The sequence below is a fragment of the Callorhinchus milii genome, unplaced genomic scaffold (assembly GCF_018977255.1).
Source record: "Callorhinchus milii isolate IMCB2004 unplaced genomic scaffold, IMCB_Cmil_1.0 Scaffold5, whole genome shotgun sequence".
Classification (NCBI taxonomy): domain Eukaryota; kingdom Metazoa; phylum Chordata; class Chondrichthyes; order Chimaeriformes; family Callorhinchidae; genus Callorhinchus; species Callorhinchus milii.
In genome coordinates, this window is record NW_024704746.1 from 39,965,127 (window position 1) to 39,982,547 (window position 17,421).

At 39.3% G+C, this 17,421-nt stretch overlaps 1 protein-coding gene across 5 annotated transcripts in view; it reads left to right on the top strand.

Annotated features, from left to right (window-relative positions):
- Positions 1-14,958, top strand: part of tspan12 (tetraspanin 12) — a 29,535-nt gene extending 14,577 nt beyond the window's left edge. For all 5 annotated transcript variants that reach the window (XM_042335637.1, XM_042335636.1, XM_007904980.2 and 2 more), the window contains exons 7-9: positions 1,609-1,716; positions 2,025-2,168; positions 13,085-14,958. In XM_042335637.1, the coding sequence (XP_042191571.1) occupies positions 1,609-1,716; positions 2,025-2,168; positions 13,085-13,390 (558 nt within the window). In that variant the 3' untranslated portion in view covers positions 13,391-14,958. The remainder of the gene's footprint in view (positions 1-1,608; positions 1,717-2,024; positions 2,169-13,084) is intronic.
- Positions 14,959-17,421: the final 2,463 nt, after the last annotated feature.

The window sequence follows — 17,421 nt, forward strand, 5'->3', positions numbered from 1 at the left end:
ATGACGTCTCAAAGCGCTTTACAGGATATACTGTAAAGTATAGCTGCTGTGTATTTTCTTGGCAATCAATAGTGTCTGACATTGCCAAAGGTGCTATTTCATAATGCCTACAGGAATTTCATCTCATCTGTGCAACAGGTAGGGGTGAACTTCAGACACTGACTTTCATCCTGTTATTCCAGGAGAATACGTGCTGCAGATGTCAACTGGTGTAGAGCAGGAATACTTACCAATGAGCTAAACGTTAACAGTGGGACAATCTGCAAACAGTCATGCTTTTTACTGCTGTGCTAATTTAGGGTTACATTTCAAACACTCTCCATGTATCACTGGGGTGGATTTTTGCAGCATGGAAATGCTTCAACATCAAATTGTTTTTTGGCACTGGGTCTAATTCTTCATTGGAGCTGCACCAAACAAATTAAAATTCAAACAATCGATTTCCCGAGGCATATAGCACTGTAAACAGTCTTGGGCCTCTCTTTGTTTCTCCGAATTTATTCCCCACTCTGATCAGGGAAGTGCATGTCTTTATCGTCATCTATACCCCAATTCTGTCTGGCCTGATCCCTGCTCAGAATGTCAAGAATCTGGCCAGTCTGCATCGGAAACTGGAGGTGCCGCTTATGGCAACCTCATAACTCAGAACTGGGAGCTGTGGTTATTTTATTCCACAGACCTGTTATAACACATGGCTTAAATTTATGGTCCCGAAAAAGGTCATAAAACAGGTAACAATTATTTCTATTGACCATTTCCTCTAATAACATTGCGTGTCAGCTTGGCTCAGTTCAGGCTACAAGTTGGGAGTTGGACTTGCAGACAGTCCAAAGCACTGCTGGGGATGAACTGCATTGTCGGAAGTGCCATCCTTCAGATGAGATATTAAACGACCTGTCTGCTTATCTAGTTGGATGTCAAAGATCCCATGGTACTATTGGAAAAAGGAGTTTTTTCCGGTGTCCTGGCCCAAAATCTCCTAAACAAAATTGGTCACTCATTCCATGGCAGTTTGTGGGATATTGTGTTTGCCCACAAAATACACACTGTCACTCACATCACTTTACAATATATCCTGTAGCACTCTGAGATGTCTCGACGATCTGATAAGCACAATATCCAATGCAAGGATTATTATTATTTGAAAGTTCAGCACAAATGGTAAAAATATAAGATAATATACAAATAATATTTGATGAAGATTTGCAGGTATGCTGACTTTGGTGTTTTTGCTTATATTTTTATAACTTGCTGGTCATTTGATTTTTTTTTTAATAGGACCACAAAGGCTAAGTATTAGTTGAATTGTAACCTAGGATCTATATAGTATATTGCTGTATTTTAGACTTTGTAATGAGCTAAAGTAATATGATACCCACTTTTAAATCCAGTGCAGTACAAGAACCTTGTATAGCACTTGTAATATTGCTTGAACACAGTGGTTGTGTGTGTGTGTGTATATAGTCTGGTGCATAGATGATGATAATACGCTCTTGTTATTGAATGTGCATGTGGCATGTGGTCGATACTTTACACTTTGTCACACTGGGCCTAAACAGCACAGTTTAATTGTAATGATGTCACTGAGAGCCTCTTTCTTTCTTCCAGGTCTCCCTGGAAAGGTCTGACATGCTTGGATTGAAAACCAAAATGCTTAAGTATGGTATGGGCAGGTACCAATGGTTAACCCATGCCTGGAATTTCTTTCAGCGAGAGGCAAGTAATTCCCTGAAAAATCTTTTTGTGCAAGACTTTGCTGTCACTAATGCCATCAATTGCCCTTATCCAGCATTGCTTTAGCAACCGAAGAGAACTAAGCAATGACAGCATTTTTTAAAAAAATACTGTAAGTGGAGCTCTGGGCCTGTCTGGAGAATTCTCCTCAACCTTGTGGATCTCCCCAATCTTCCCGATCTCAAGCATTCTAATACTGGAAGCAATGTTACGTCACTTCCAGCCATTAGGATGTTACTGTTTGCCTGAGTGTCTGTCTCACCTGTTTGGTTTTGCTTGTTCTTATCCAGTTCAAGTGCTGCGGAGTCGTGTACTTCACAGATTGGTTAGAAATGACAGAAATGGAGTGGCCTCCTGACTCTTGCTGCATTCGAGAATTCCCAGGATGTTCCAGACAAGCCCAGCATAGTGACCTGACTGACCTTTATCAAGAAGTAAGGCAACCTTTTTCCCTCTCTCTCTTTTATGTGTATGAAATAACTAGTAATGCTGCCCATCCCAGAGGGCCGAGATGTTAGTTCTTATTGTTGATGTCCCCTACCCTATCTGCACCACCAGTGGTGGCTGGGTTTTCAGATTCTACTCCCTTAATCTCTGGAACTTCCTCCCTGTACCTCCTCTTCCATCTCGTGCCCTCTCCAGCTGTTTTCAAGTCGTGACTCAAAACCTGCCTCTTAGAAGATGAGAGAACTTTGTAATTAGCTAGTCAACTCTTCTCCTCTGCTCTGTCACTGTAAATCATTAAGACTTTTTCCTACGTGAAGGGTACTGTTACGATGCCTGAAAAATGCAGAAATCCATCATTATGTTTAAAAATATCCAAACCAGAATTGAAAGTTCCATGTATGTATGTCTGTCTGTCTCTCACCAACATAACACCAAGGGAAAACATGGCTCCTTGTGGCTTTGAAAACATGCAGGTGATTTTTTTTCCATCATTAGTATTATTGAGGTGTTGGGTGGGGGTGTGGGAGCGGATGGGGCAGAGGAGAATCACAGAAGGTCGCCAACACTATTAACACTATTAACCTGCCACTTGATGGTTCCTCTGTGTACCTGCATGATTACTACTGTGAAAAAGTGAGTCTGAAGCTGTGAAACATCAAAGCAACTTTACAAAACCAAGCGCAGAAGAGCAGCACCATAATGCAGTTTTCTTTCCCTACATTAGCCCTACTTATGAACATTTCAAATAGAATTAATGTTAAAATTATGGACAGGTTTGTGCCATGTTGACTTGAGACTGTTTGGGGACTAGCGAAACTCATTGCACTCAATATACCTGCAGTCAACCGGGAGCAGTGGTTTCTGATCCTATTAGCCTGGAACGGACTTGAATCCAAAGCGAGTAGCTGTCATAGCAAAGAGATGGCGGAAAAGAAAGGAGTGCAACTAAGGTCGACTTGGTCTGCTTTTGGGGTCAATATCAGTGCCAATACAAATAAAAGTAATGAATTGATTGTCAATTTTCACTTCTAATGCTATGACTTACTCTCCCAGGGGGAGTGGCTGAAAGGTAACTAATTGCTGTAGTTTGTGCTATAGTAACTGACAATGTTACATCAACTAGTGTAATGTTTCAGCATTGCTGATGTTCACTTGGATCTTCGGTGATTTGCGTTAACTGGAATAGGAATTTATTCTTCCCCATCTCCCACCATGAGATACTGCCTCATTTCTAGTCCTGCTTTTTTACCTATGAAATCTGACTGCGAGGTTTATATTGATGATGGACTCCACACCTCCCTCTCTCTTCCTCCCACCATCCACATGTACAAATTGCAAATACCTGCTAGCTTCACCACATTGACAGACAGGAGCCAATTCTGCTGTAATGTAAAGCTTCCTCTCTGAGTGTGCTTGCCGGACATATACTCAGGTGATCAAAAAGGGCGCTGGAAGTTGTGCTTCTTGTTTTTCTATCCTTTTCTACCATCCTCCTCTCCCAAGGGTGCTGCAGCATGTTGCTGCAATATTGAAACCTGTGCTTTCCAACAACCTTTTCTCTGACAGGGCTTACATTCTCATTTTGCCCCAAGCGATCATTCATCACGTGACACTTAGTGTTGGCAGACTCTTGCACTGAAAGGTAGATGACGACTGATCTGGCTCTCATGAGCTGTCCAAACTGGTGCACTGGACAGGGATTATAAGCAGAAACCCCAGGCTGAGTTTTCCCTTTCATAGCAATTGTAGTGAACTGGCTGAGATCAGCTAAACTCAGCAGAGACCGTAAATCAGAGCAACACCTTTTAGTCTTCTCGTGTGGTTCAACGCTTCACCCACTGGCCTTGGGGGAACCCATTTAGCGCTTGTTGACTGGATTTTCACACGTACAGTTATTATCTCTGCTCTTTTTCCTCTCCTCGCATTTTTTAAAAAAATGCTCAGCGGAAATAAAATTTTAAAAAGTTGCTAATCAGAAATACCCATCATAATATTAATAATAATCCTTGCAATTGATATAGCGCCTTTCATGTCGGGAGGATGTCTCAAAACACTTCACAGGATTTACAATAAAGTGTAGCAACTGTATTTTGTAGGTGATATTTTGCAGAATATCATATAAACGACAGGTATGGGGAGCAAGTATATTATTTGTGTGCTCTATTCATTCAGATTAAAAAATGAAGCATTCAGCACAATTGCTGCTTCCGCACAAGATTAATAATGAAGGGGAAAAGGTTTCCTGAATTCAAACAGTTATTTTAAGCAACTAATCTTTAAAGTAAAAACAAACAGTAATGTACGGTTGTCTGAAACCATTTGCTCTCAGGTCAGGAATAGAGTCAGCAGCTGCAGCCTGATTAAATATTGTTAAAAACAGTATGAAAAGGCTGTCTGCGTACTGTCGCGAACAAGGCAGCTGTTAAGAGGATCGTAAGTTTAATTAGAAGTCAGAGGTGATATTACATACAACCTGGAAATTAAAGTCTTTTTTAAAAAAAAACTCATTGTGTAGATTGAGTGTTGACGAAAGAAAAACAGCACCAGCAGTCATTGCCCTGTCATACCCTACTGACGACTCGGGTCAGGAATTCACACCAAGACAATCCATACTAGGCACTTTACTAATGTATTTTTTATACATTGGGTGGAAGTGGGAGGGGAATTATAGTTAGCACAAGATTTAAAAAGCACATGATCAATCACAAGAGAGCAATAGAGAGTTTTTTTTCTTTGCACATTTTATAGCATTACTGCATTCATATATAGATTGGGAAATAACAGCCCGGTAAAATATCAGTAATTACAAATGTAGATATGTGGTAAATCTCCGTGTGTCATCGGTATATAATTTTAAATCCCTCTTTTGGGGATAACACAATTTAAATTATTACAGGGGGAACTCATCTGTGTAATTACTGACATATGTATTAGTGAATGGCCACTACACATGATCTTCTCATTTCTACTAAGCTATAAATGCCTCTTACAATCAGGCAGTCCATAAATAGGATCAATGGTAGTCAATCCCTTTTGTTTTTTGGCTAATGGAGCTCATGTAGGATAAAAAGATGTATTCAAATATATAATGTTCAATCAAAAACTTCATTATCTGAAACTCCAATCATCAATTTAAGTCCTTAATAATAAAAGATCTTTCTTATAGTGTTTATTTGCTAAGATTTAAAAGATAGATAAATAATAATCCTTGCATTTTGATACTTTGATGGGGGGGGGAGGGTGCGGTGGGGGGAACTCACATGTGTTATGCTATTCAGGATATCTTGCTCCTCAGACACAGCTCACTTAAGCATAATTTAAAACACCTCAGGAAAGATGTTAAGATGGAGGGAATGCAGAGGAGATTTAGAAGAATGATCCCAAGGAAGAGGGGTTACAGTTTTGAGAGCTTGAAGAAGGTGGGTCCATTCTGATTGCAGCAGAGAAGATTGAGAGGGGACCCGATAGGGGTGTGCAAAATTATGAGGTTTACTAACAGGGTAAATAGGGAGAAGCTATTTCCACTGGAACTTAGTTATAAGATAGTCACAAGAGTGAAAGGAGAACTTAGAATTTTTTTNGCGTTGTTGGGATGAGTTGTTGGGATATGGAATGACCTGCCAAGTAGGGTGGTAGAGGAAGAATCCATGTGGGTTTCAAGAGAGAACATCACAACAGTTTTTACAGTGCAATTGCACAGCAGCTATTTCACTCCCAAATTGCCAGCAACAAACATCCTCCAAAGAAAACTATTGGATTTATAAGGGAAATTACCTCTTTAGCAAGCAGACTGGGGGAGATATTGGACCTCTTGTGAAGTACTAAAACCCAAATGGTATCCACAAAGCTGAACATGTTAAAAGATATCTCCAAATACAGTAGATAGAAACAAGAAGTTGCGGTTATATAGAGCCTTTACTCATGGTAGTGTATTGGAGCGCTTAACGGTGGCGGAGCCTGACTCAAGCTGGGGTTCGGGTGGGAAAAGCATGTTTTATGTGCAAAGAAATTAGTGAAAGTAGATTAGGAGGAAGAGAAGACTTTGTACATCAAATGCCTCCTTTTTAGGCCTTTTCTGTTCATCAGGTGAATATTTTTCATTTGAAAATATAGGAAGCAGGTGTTTGTTTCTGCATCATTGAAAAGACATAAATTGTGAAGCGTTTGGAAGATTTATAGTGCAATTAGATTAACGATGCTTGGATATTTCTTGTCACTCGAGTTGTACAAAAGGCCATTCTTCGTCTGGTTTCATTCTGTTACCTTTATGTCCTTGTCAGCTACAACAACCTTCCATCTGGTTAACAGATCAGGGGCTTTCTACCTCACTGCTGAAGACCTCCCCCACCTCCACATGTATGTTCCTGAAACTTACAAGGTCACCTTTCAGATGATTTGTAGACAGATTAATTGGGAAGCCACAAGCCCTAGTGTGCAAGGGACACAGTCCCAGTCTGGTTTGTCTTTGAGATATTGAGTGCTACTATTACTTGTCACTACTGTTGCTTCACTCCCGGTAGCTGCCAGCATTGTTAGTGCTGAGGCAGAAGCAGACCTACAAATAGCCCTGGACTTTGAAGGGCTGTGCATGCAAAGTGACTGATCAGCACTGTCTGTCTGTTAACAAAGTTGCAGAAAATAATAAGCCAGAATTGGTGATGAAATGTTAGCCCGTGACCTCACCATACTATGACTTTGTGCCCTAGACCTTGCAAAGAATGATTTGCATTTGCAAACCTCAGAATATCAGTTTTGGATCAAAGAGGATTTTGTTTCTTTACAGTGTCATAAAAGGACTCATAAGGTGCTGCATTCTGGCAAACCGCTTCACACTTCATTGCAAAAGTAATTTGACACCTGCCCACAGTCATTATGTTTCCTAGACACCTGCTTTATATCTTTTAGCCCACTTCACTCCAAACATTTGAAGGATTTGTACATAACCAAAAACATTTTCATTTTTATATTAATTTCAGAAAAAAGAACTCCAGCTACTCTCTGCTTAGCTTAAAAAACAACTAAGTATTCGTGCTTTAAGTATTACTTGCTGAACAATAATTGATGCTAACAGTCCATTAATTTTTAACAGCAGGATTTTATTCATTGCTGTCCTCAAACCATAAAAGTGTTCCAATTTTAATCAGATGCTGCGTTCCACTATCTTTGCTGTCTCCCTTATTTTTATTGATATTTTATGTTGCAGAACATATTAACCACAGTTTTTTTTATTCACTTTTGCCTCAACTCCAAGTGTTGCAATTTTAATCAGATTGTGATTCAGATAGAACTGCTTTCCATTACTTTCCCTTTCTCTTTTCTCCCGTATTCTTACGGATTATCTAAAGAAGGTTAAGTGTGAAGGAAAATATATTTGTTTTTCTCAGAAATGTCATTCTGTAATAAGAAACATTCAATACAAAAAGAGGTTGATATTCCTCTGCAGAAACAGAAGATGGCGTTAGTCATGTACTCAAGGTTTATGCCTTATTTATATCGATGAATCCAAAGTGATATCAACTACAGTAGTAAAAGAATGTGGGCATAAACCTTGAGTTACACTTTTCTCATTGCATTAACTAGCGACTGAGCAGACTTCTGCATATGTACGACAAACTGCTCAGCTCCCACCAGCACCTCTCCCCTCAGGTTCTGACTGTATCAATCTCCCTAATTGCTCACTCCAAACTCACAGAGCCAGCACAGAATAGCGATGTTCTGTGGATCAACATTAAAATCTTTGCACTCACCTTCAAATGCCATCACATAGTCTGCGCCTTCAGCCATCTTTTATCTCCCTCCCAGCTCAGGCTCCTGGTCAAGTATTGTAAAGCGCTTTCAGACAATAATAATATCATAATGTGATAATGATAATCCTTGCATTTGATATAGGGTCTTACCATGTCATCTAGACATCTCAAAGTGCTTCACAGGATATACTGTAAAATGGTTTGACTGTATTTTGTGAGTGAAACGCTCCATCAAAGGTGAAAGATGCTGTAAGTGCAAAAAAAAGTGCAAGTGTATAACTGAGATGGGAAGGGTGGTGGGGGGGTGGGTGTGTAGTTAATATTATTAAAGAGTTGTTTGCACATCAATAACAGTCCATTTGATCACCCAGCAATATTTAAAGAAAAAAGGTTACATGACCGTCTCTTTAATTACATTTAAAAAAATTCCATTTGAAGCTTCCATTAGACCACATTAGTGTGGTTTTACAATTTTAATGACAGTTTTATAGTATAGCCTAAATAGAGATTTGCAGCTGCAGGATTAACACAGCAATTTGCTGCCCAACTATCTTCTCAAGATAGTTCCCACATTCGGGTTTCAGTGTCATTTGATTTGGGGGATTTCACTACTATACATTGTTGTTTCTATGATGAAAGGCAGCAAGGACACAAGAAACGCAATACAATTTTTTTCCTTAAATCTAAGGCTTATGCATTTAATGGGCATTACAGGCAAGATTACATTTCTTATCGATTATCCAATTTGTGGCTTTAACGATTTGCAAATCATTTCAAATTGATAAAACACAAGGCTGAATACCCAGATAAAAATTGTAATTGTCAAAATAAAGTAGAAAAATGCTAAATGTCAAGATACAAATCTTAGCACTTTAACACATCCAGAGGTACAAGCCAAAGCCAGAAGCTTTGTTAGCTTGACGGCCAGTAGAGAACATACGGTCAATAGCAATAGATTTCACCTCAAGGATGTTGTGCTAATGTGAACTAGCAACACATGTACTGCCTAGTTTAGCTCACAACAGCAATATTGGTGACAGAACAGTAAACTGGATAGAATACAAAATTCAATTGTGCTCATTCAAGCCAGTGACTTAAATTCATTGGCTTTTATTGTCAAGGTCACAGAGACAGGAATGATCTGGTGAGCATGAGTACCAGGTGGAGTCCTGTAGCTCAGTAGTTAGAGCACTCGCCTCGCATGGCGAAATGTTCAGCAAGTTTCTTTACTCCACACACCTATGTTTACCTAGCAGGAAGTAGGAACCCCGTTGTTCAAGCTCTCTGACACGCTACCCTGTGTGGAGGGCACTATATAAGTTCAAGTTGTTGTTGGTCAAATGGTGAATTGTTTTTTTGTTTATCCAGGGATAATAATGCTTCAAAACATTTTTTTGTCACTTAATCCATTACTGTTTGTGTGACACTGCTGTGTGCAAATAGCTGCTGTGCTTTGCCCATAATTATACAGTCAATTCCCTTTACAGTATATTCTGAGAAGCACTTTGAGACGTCTAGAAGACGTGAAAAACGCTATATCAAATGCAAGCATTATTATGGATGCCACTCCGTTTTAGTGAACAGCAACAACCATTTGCACTTGTAAGACACCTTTCATACAGGAGAATGTCTCAAAAAAAAATTCAGTGGGAGCCCAAGCTGGGAGGAAAGAAGGAAGTTAGCTGAACATGCAGCTGATGAGGTGGAGGGACTTCAGAAGAGAGTTCCAGAGAGAGGGGGCAAATTCTCTAAAGCTTGCCTGTTGATGGTGGGGCCTAATGGATGGGGGAAGCGTGAAGGAATCCAAGTTGGTGGAGTGGAGGCTAGTAGAGAGGAGGAGCACCATCGCAAAATATCACAGTAGTACTGGAGGTGGGTCTAGGTGGTGGAGGCTTTTGAAGATGAGGATGTGCTTGTTGCTGAGAATGATGAAAGGCGCCTAATTTCTACCCTTATTTTATCTCAGCTCAAATTGGCAGTTTTGCTTCAACTAGTATATCAACTACCATCCCACCTTCAAAAGATACCAATTTAGCTTGTAGGAACGACTTGTATCAAGGAGCTCTAAGACTTAAAAGCTACAAGTACAGAGTTGTAAAGAGATTAGATGAGCTGCAACTCGACAGCCCGAAGTTGATTGATTTTTGCAGAAGTACGCATTACAATTCCTCCCAATACTGTGCTAGTGGTGTACCGTGCATCATTGTGAACAGATCTTATGACAGTCACACTTTTTATTCACTGAAAAGAAGAAATCGACCAGCACTTCAAACTGAAGAAATGGTAGAAGCAGAATTCCCCTGAATGATGGTGCCAGAGGAAACAGCTCAGGCATCTCACAGTTGGCAGAGAAAAAACCTCTGCCAGGAAATCATGAATTAAGCTTTTACCTTTCCTTTCCTGAGATTTTTCTTTTCCTCCACTGTTGGCCAGTGCTTGGAGCACAAATTGTGAAATTTCCCATCCCAGGAGAGTTAACACACACTGGATTGATAGAATGTATAACTTTGTTCAGTATCTTCTGTGTACAATGCATTAACATTTATCACGGAGGTACATTTTCACTGAAGAATAGAATTCAAATTGTAAATGGAGCAGTGTAAAGCGAGGTATCATTTTAGTTGTCATAACAACTAGTTTCCTCTTTAAAGGTTTTTAAACATTGGTCTGATACAGAACAGTTAATTTAAAATGCAAGTATCTATGGTTTTTAATACTTGAATTATAATAGTTAATATCGTATCTCCAAAGTTACCAGATTGTGATGGGGGAAATCAATTGATACAGTAATAGTGCTGTGCAGATGTGAGGATTTTTTTATTGTTGAAATACACCCAGGAATAAAATAGGTTCTTATAAATTTTACTTGCGTGGCTTTGATTAAAACCTTCAAGAAAGTAACAGAATAATGGAGTTAATTGGAGGATATTGGGCGGAGGTTATAGGGTAGATAGAAATAAATGAATACGACGTGGGAGATTCAGATGAACAAATAATAATCCTTACATTTGCTTAAGAACATTTCAAGTTGGGAGGACAACTCAAAGCATTTCACAGGATATATTGTAAAGCGTAGTTAGTGACTCTGTATTTTGAAGGTGAACCTGACTCCCAATTTGCACGCAGCAATGTCCCACAAACAACCATGAAATGAATGACCAATTTTATCTGGGGGTATTTTTGGTCAGGACACTAGGAAAAACTCCCTTCTCTTTTCGAACACTGCCATGGAATCTTTAACATCCATTTGTACAGACAGACAGGACCTCGGTTTAACATCTCACACTTAGTAGAACACAATGGTTTCTGAGTACAGGGAGGTAATCCGTTGAAGGAAGGAATACAGCTTGAATAGGAAATGTGGGGATTAGGGAATAGTTATACAGAACCTTTGACCCAGGAGGTAATGGGGAGATGTAAATCACATGGGATTTGTATCGAGAAAGTCTTTAATGAGCTGAGTGGCCTTTTCTCCTCCTGTGCACTTAGATTCTTTCAAAGCTTAGAATTACATTACTTAAAAGAATCCCTGATTTTAAGACTCATTTGCGTGATCTTGTCAGATTTTGATAGAATTTTTACGACATTGTATAAATGAAAGCAGCTTCAAGATATCTTGCCGGCATGCACAGAACTGAACACCGATGAAACAAATGATATCATTACCAGCAGTCAGAAGGCTAATGCTGTTTACTGTGGACACGAACACAGCAGAGACTCTGACTCGTGCTCCATGAATTTACTTTTCATCAAATTCTGGCACTTGAAATCTGTCAAAGAAAATAAATTGGTTTTCGCAAGGTGATATTCCAAGGATTAATCACTTAAGATAATAGTGGTGGTGTATGAAAGGCTAAATACGAAGATGAGTGAAACCATTCTGCCAGGGTTGATTCCAGTTCGGTGCCACTAAATGTACAATTGGGACTTTGAACTCACAGAGTTCAGACTGACACTCCATTGCAGTGCTGTGGGTGTGGTAGATTGTCGGAGGTGCCATCCTTCAGATGAGATATTAAACCGAGTTCCCATCTTATTCTTCACGTGAATGCTAAAGATCATCCCGTGGTACTATTTGAAAAAAGAACATTTTCTCCTGGTGTGCTGCCTAACAATCCCCAAAATAAAAATGGTCATTCACTTCATAGCTGTTTGTGTGACACCTTTGGGCATACATTGGCTGCCACCTTTGTCTTCAAAATATGGTCAAACCTGTTAAAGCAACTACCTCTATTCAGCAACCACCTGCTGCCAACAACCCTTCTAAAACAGTCCCGACTGATTTTTCAGTATAAATCACCTCTATTCAGCAAACACCTGTCTAACACAACCAGTAGCCACACTTGTTTAGCCTTGTTGGTGTACTGACACCCTTTTCAGCAGCCAGTTCTAAGTGAAATTAAGTGTATATGGTGGTGATACATTACCAATTTCAGCAGGCTCGCTCATAGACTCGCTGGACTCCTAGCGCATTTACCAACATGGCGCTGAACAGCCCATGTGATACCCACAGCTTCCGTCCTTGGTAAATGCACTAGGAATCTGCATGCAGGCTTACAGACATTTTAAAAAAAAATTGTGCCCAGTCAACGAAGCCTTACTCGGAAGTCACCCTTAAATAATACAATTTGGTCCAGTCCCCTAAGCGTTTGCTCAAAATAGATTTGACTCTACACAGTCACTACACTTCACAGTAAAATTCATGAGGGGCTTTGAGGCATTATATCAAAAACAATGATTATTGTTATTTCCAATATTCTGTCCTAAAAATGAATTACTAACCTTTAATATGGTATTTTTAGACTGATAGATAAAACTGATATAGAAAACGAGAAGGCTATAGCATGGGCAGTATATCCGTGGGTAAGAGTTGGTTGCTTGTGTTATAATTTTGATTCAAAGTGTTCCTTAACATTATACAAGAGCATTTCTCAAAACTCAGTGCAATTAAACCAAACAAACAACAGCAACTTACATTTACTGTATATAGCACTCTTCACATAGTATAATGTCTCGGAACATTAAATAGAATGCATGTGTGTGTGTGTGTATGTATCTATGTGTGTGTGCGGACATGTGTTCATATGCCTGTAGAAGGGATATGTCAGCATTTTCTTTGTATTATTAATGCAATGTCTGGCTTTTTTTTAAAACAGGGTTGTGGTCAGAAAATGTACAGTTTCCTGCGTGGCACAAAACAATTGCAGGTGTTGAGGTTTCTTGGGATTTCGATTGGTGTAACACAGCTGCTGGCCATGATTCTCACCATTACCTTACTCTGGGCTCTATACTTTGACAAAAAAGACCTAGGGTCTCAAGTGGTGGCTCCAAACAAAGTCGTCATTCAACACCACTCAAGGCATTCAATGGAATTGTTAAAGCACGGTTCAAGGGTTTGTGAACTCAGGCAGACGGGCCCAGCAAGCAGCTTCTACTCGCACTTTGAAATGGCAGAACTCTAGCTGCAAGCTGATCGAGCCAGCTAGATTCTCAAATTATTGCACACAGTTTCCCCTAATGGTTTACCCTTTTAAACGAATGCCAGTGGTAACATTTGCAAGGAGAAATGGATGTGTTAAATCTTCTAATTGCGGGCCACCATCTGTAAAGAGATAAGAGACGGTGGTGAAGAAAGATTCACTTTGTGCAAGTAAATGTATTCATCACATTTGTAGATTCTTTTAACGGTACAGAATATGAAAGGTACTAAAACAAGCCATGAGATTGAGATTTGTTTTTGAATTAATCCACGCTGGAGGAGGAAGACTGATTGTGTTTTAAAACAAGTCAAGAGATACATAGGTTCCACCAAAGCAGTTAACACAATTAGCACATTTACATTTTACTTTAAAAGTATTGATGTAATTGATTAAATCTTGCATTTCTACAGGAATTAGTTTTTGATTCATGATAATTGGAAGTGAATCTTCTAATCTTTATGGCTTGATAATAATAATGATGAAATGCATGCATGATCCATTCGTCTTGTGGTTTAAAATACCTCCTTATTGATCAAATTTAGAGGAAAGGTTATAGAGGACTGATTTTCAGGAACTGCATTATGAACCGTGCTCAAACAATGTTTAATCAGCCTGGCTCAGTTGGTAGCACTTTCGCCTCTCACATTTATGGGTTCAAGCCTCATGTCAGGTCTTGAGACTCATAGTCGAGGCTAACAATCCAGTGTGGTGCTGGGGGTGTGCTTCATTGTTGGAAGTGCCATCAATTGGATGAGATGTCAAGGGCCTGACTGCATCAGGTGGATGTAAATGACATTGTTTGAAAAGAGAAGGGAGTTTGTCCAAGTCAACTCCCCCTCCAATAAAATTGGTTATTCACTTCATGGGTGATTATGGGACATTGCTTTGTACAAATTGGCTGCCATGTTCATCCACAAAACACAGAATCAAAAGTTCTTTGAGATGTCCACCCAACATGAAAGGCACTATATCAAACGTAGGGATTATTATTAACAATTGTTTCTGATTATGCAAAGCTCTATTATTGAAATACTGTCTTGTTTGATAGATATATTGAAATAGGCTGGTCCTTCCAGGTACAAACAGTAGCAGAAGTACCAGCTCATAAATCATAGGGGGAAATACCAGAAACTATTTTCAAGTCATCATTTTAACTTCTTGAAGAGTTTAAAAATACAAAGAAACCAAAGTTTTCGTTTACAAATACTTCATGGATGGTCTGAAACAATTCTGACTATGCCACAAAGGATTGAAAGCAGCTTAAGACTCACAGTAAAGTCATCATTTTCAAAAAGCTACTATGAATGTTAAAGTAATCTCCATTCTTGAATTTTCCTGGTTACATTTGGCTCACATGTGCCTGTGTGAGGCAATGTGAGCTACAACAACTTGCATTTATATAGTGCCCCCTCAAGCAGTGTAGCGTCCCAGAGCGCTTGACAGTGGCGGAGCACGAACTAATGCTTGGTAGTTTGTACGTCCTGTATATTACATGTCTCTTACAAACAAAATAAAAATATATCAGTTTCAATAAACGTAATTCAAACCAATCTTCAAATCTTTGGATTTTCATTTCTGAACAGAATAGTGTATGTGACGGAGTGATTGGCACATTTTACACTCATGATTCCCTAATATCAGCTAGATCCTAGAGGCTAGGTGTTCCACATAGAAGGAGAGAGGAAACCTCAGTAATCGAGTCATACTGTGAGGCTTTCATGTGACAACAACAGGTTGCATTTATGTTGTGCCCTTCATGAAGGATAATGTCTCAAGAGAGCATCAGAAAGACAGGGTTGGATGCTGAACTAGGGAAAAGGAGGCAGGGGAGGGGAGGGTGAAGACTCTGGGCATTGGTTGAAGAGGTAGGGTTTTATGCAAGATGTAAAGACAAATAGAGAGGCATGAGATGGAGGGGTAGAGGGAGGAAGCTCCAGCGACTTGAGGTGTAGAATCATTCTCTGATTCTGGCACAGAAAGGGGCATTGATGTGCAGCAAGGAGGGGTCGAGCAGAGGGGTCAAGCAGAAGAGTGGGGTCAGAGAAGATCAAGCATACAGGTGGAGAAGAAGATTGAACAAGGATCAGCAGTAGCACGGGCGTAGGAATTGGAGCTGATCGTTTGAAGAATATGTGAAGGGAGAAAAAAAACCCCACCTTGAATATGGAAGAAAATAAGCTGATTTATACAACTGCACAAGTATCAACAGCAGTGTTCCAACTATCTTGTTAAAATAATTAATTGATCTGCAATGACACAATCTATTAAAGAACAAAAAATGTAAAGCATTGAACAGCACATTGATTTGGAAACACTGTCCAATCGCCTCTGGCTTATAAAGATTCACAAAGATTGTACAGCACGGAAACAGGTCACTTAGCCCAACCAGTCTGTGCTAGTGTTTATACTCCATATGAGTCTCCACCCATTCCTTTACTCCCTTCCATACCCCTCTATTCTCCTCTTCCTCATGTGAAGGTCTAGCTTGAAAACCCACCAAATAGGACATGTATCAGAATTTGTGTCCTGTTAATCATTACAACAAAAAGGATTTCTGGGACTCCAAGCTCAATGATTTCATTAATGATACGAGATATAGTACAGGATAAAACATCTTTCACGTTGGGAGGACGCCTTGAAACTCTTCACCTTAAAATGTAGTGACTGTATTTTATAGGCAAAAGATCTTGGTTTGTGTGACAGCTCACAGCATAAAATATTGCTCAACAGATATTAAAACATGTGTAATGGTTACCAGAAAATAACATGCAGTACTCTACAATTAGTTGGAAAACTTCATATTTGTGAGTCAGACTTGAAAGAAAGCACATCCAAGGTAGAAAAGCCACACATCAACAGTCATAGGGCATTAAAACCCCATTGCCAGGTTCACAGTGTTAAAAATGGTCAGTGTGAAGAATAAATGTGTTCTTAATGAGCACATAAGCTGAGATTCCTGAAATGTGAAGCTTGCTGTGCGCCACACTGAGACAACTGAACAGATTTTCACACTAAATGATTACAATGGTTTATCTGTCAAAGTCTCCTGCTGAGAAAGATGGTTGCAGTGACTCCAAATCGACTCAAACTCATTAAATGCCGGTTCTACCGCAAGTACTTAGTACTGCAGTGTTTGAAAAGTACACTGATCTTATTACTTTTATTACTTCCAGTTTGCAGTATCTTACATTGATTTGTATTGAACTTAATGTGCCAATGCTCAGTCCAGGTGTATACTTTATCAAGTTCTCTTATTAAGATGACTCTTATTAACATCCGTAAAAACAGGACGTGGCTATTTAAACCATTGACCCTATTCCATCAGTTTACTGCTTTATGGCAGATTTTTGAATTCCATTTCCCAGTCTTTTTTTCCATACCATTTAATATCCTTAATTTTGAAGCATCTATTTTATTCCCTTTTGGACATCCCAATTGATTTGACCTTGACAGCCTTCTGGAGGAGTGTATTCCATATTTTCACATCTGTATGAAGAAATGTTTTCTCACTTCTAAACATCCCAGCCCTTATTTTGGTCCCCTCTACCAGCGAAATGAGTCATCTGAGCTCAGGCTTGTCAATGCACTTCATTACTTTACACATCTCAATGAAATCACCCTTTAACCTCCCCAGCTCTAAGGAATATAACCCAAGTTTACCCAACTTCTCAACATAGCTAAAACCCTTCATCTCAGATATTAATCTGATGAGTAGCTGCTGGATGCTGTCCAAATCTAATATATCCTTCCTAATATTGAATTATCAAAGTGAACATAATAATCCAAATGAGGTTTGATTAGCTCCCTATGTAACTGGAGGAGCAATTCTTTGATTTTATATTGCAAACCCCTTCCTATAAAACCCATCATCATATTAGCCTTATAGATTACTTACTAAAACTAGATTTGAATGATTTATGGACTTGGACAGCTACATCTATTTACTCATCTATCCCTGCTAAACCATCTCCAATTAATACATATTCCCTTTTGCTATTCTTGATTTCAAAGGG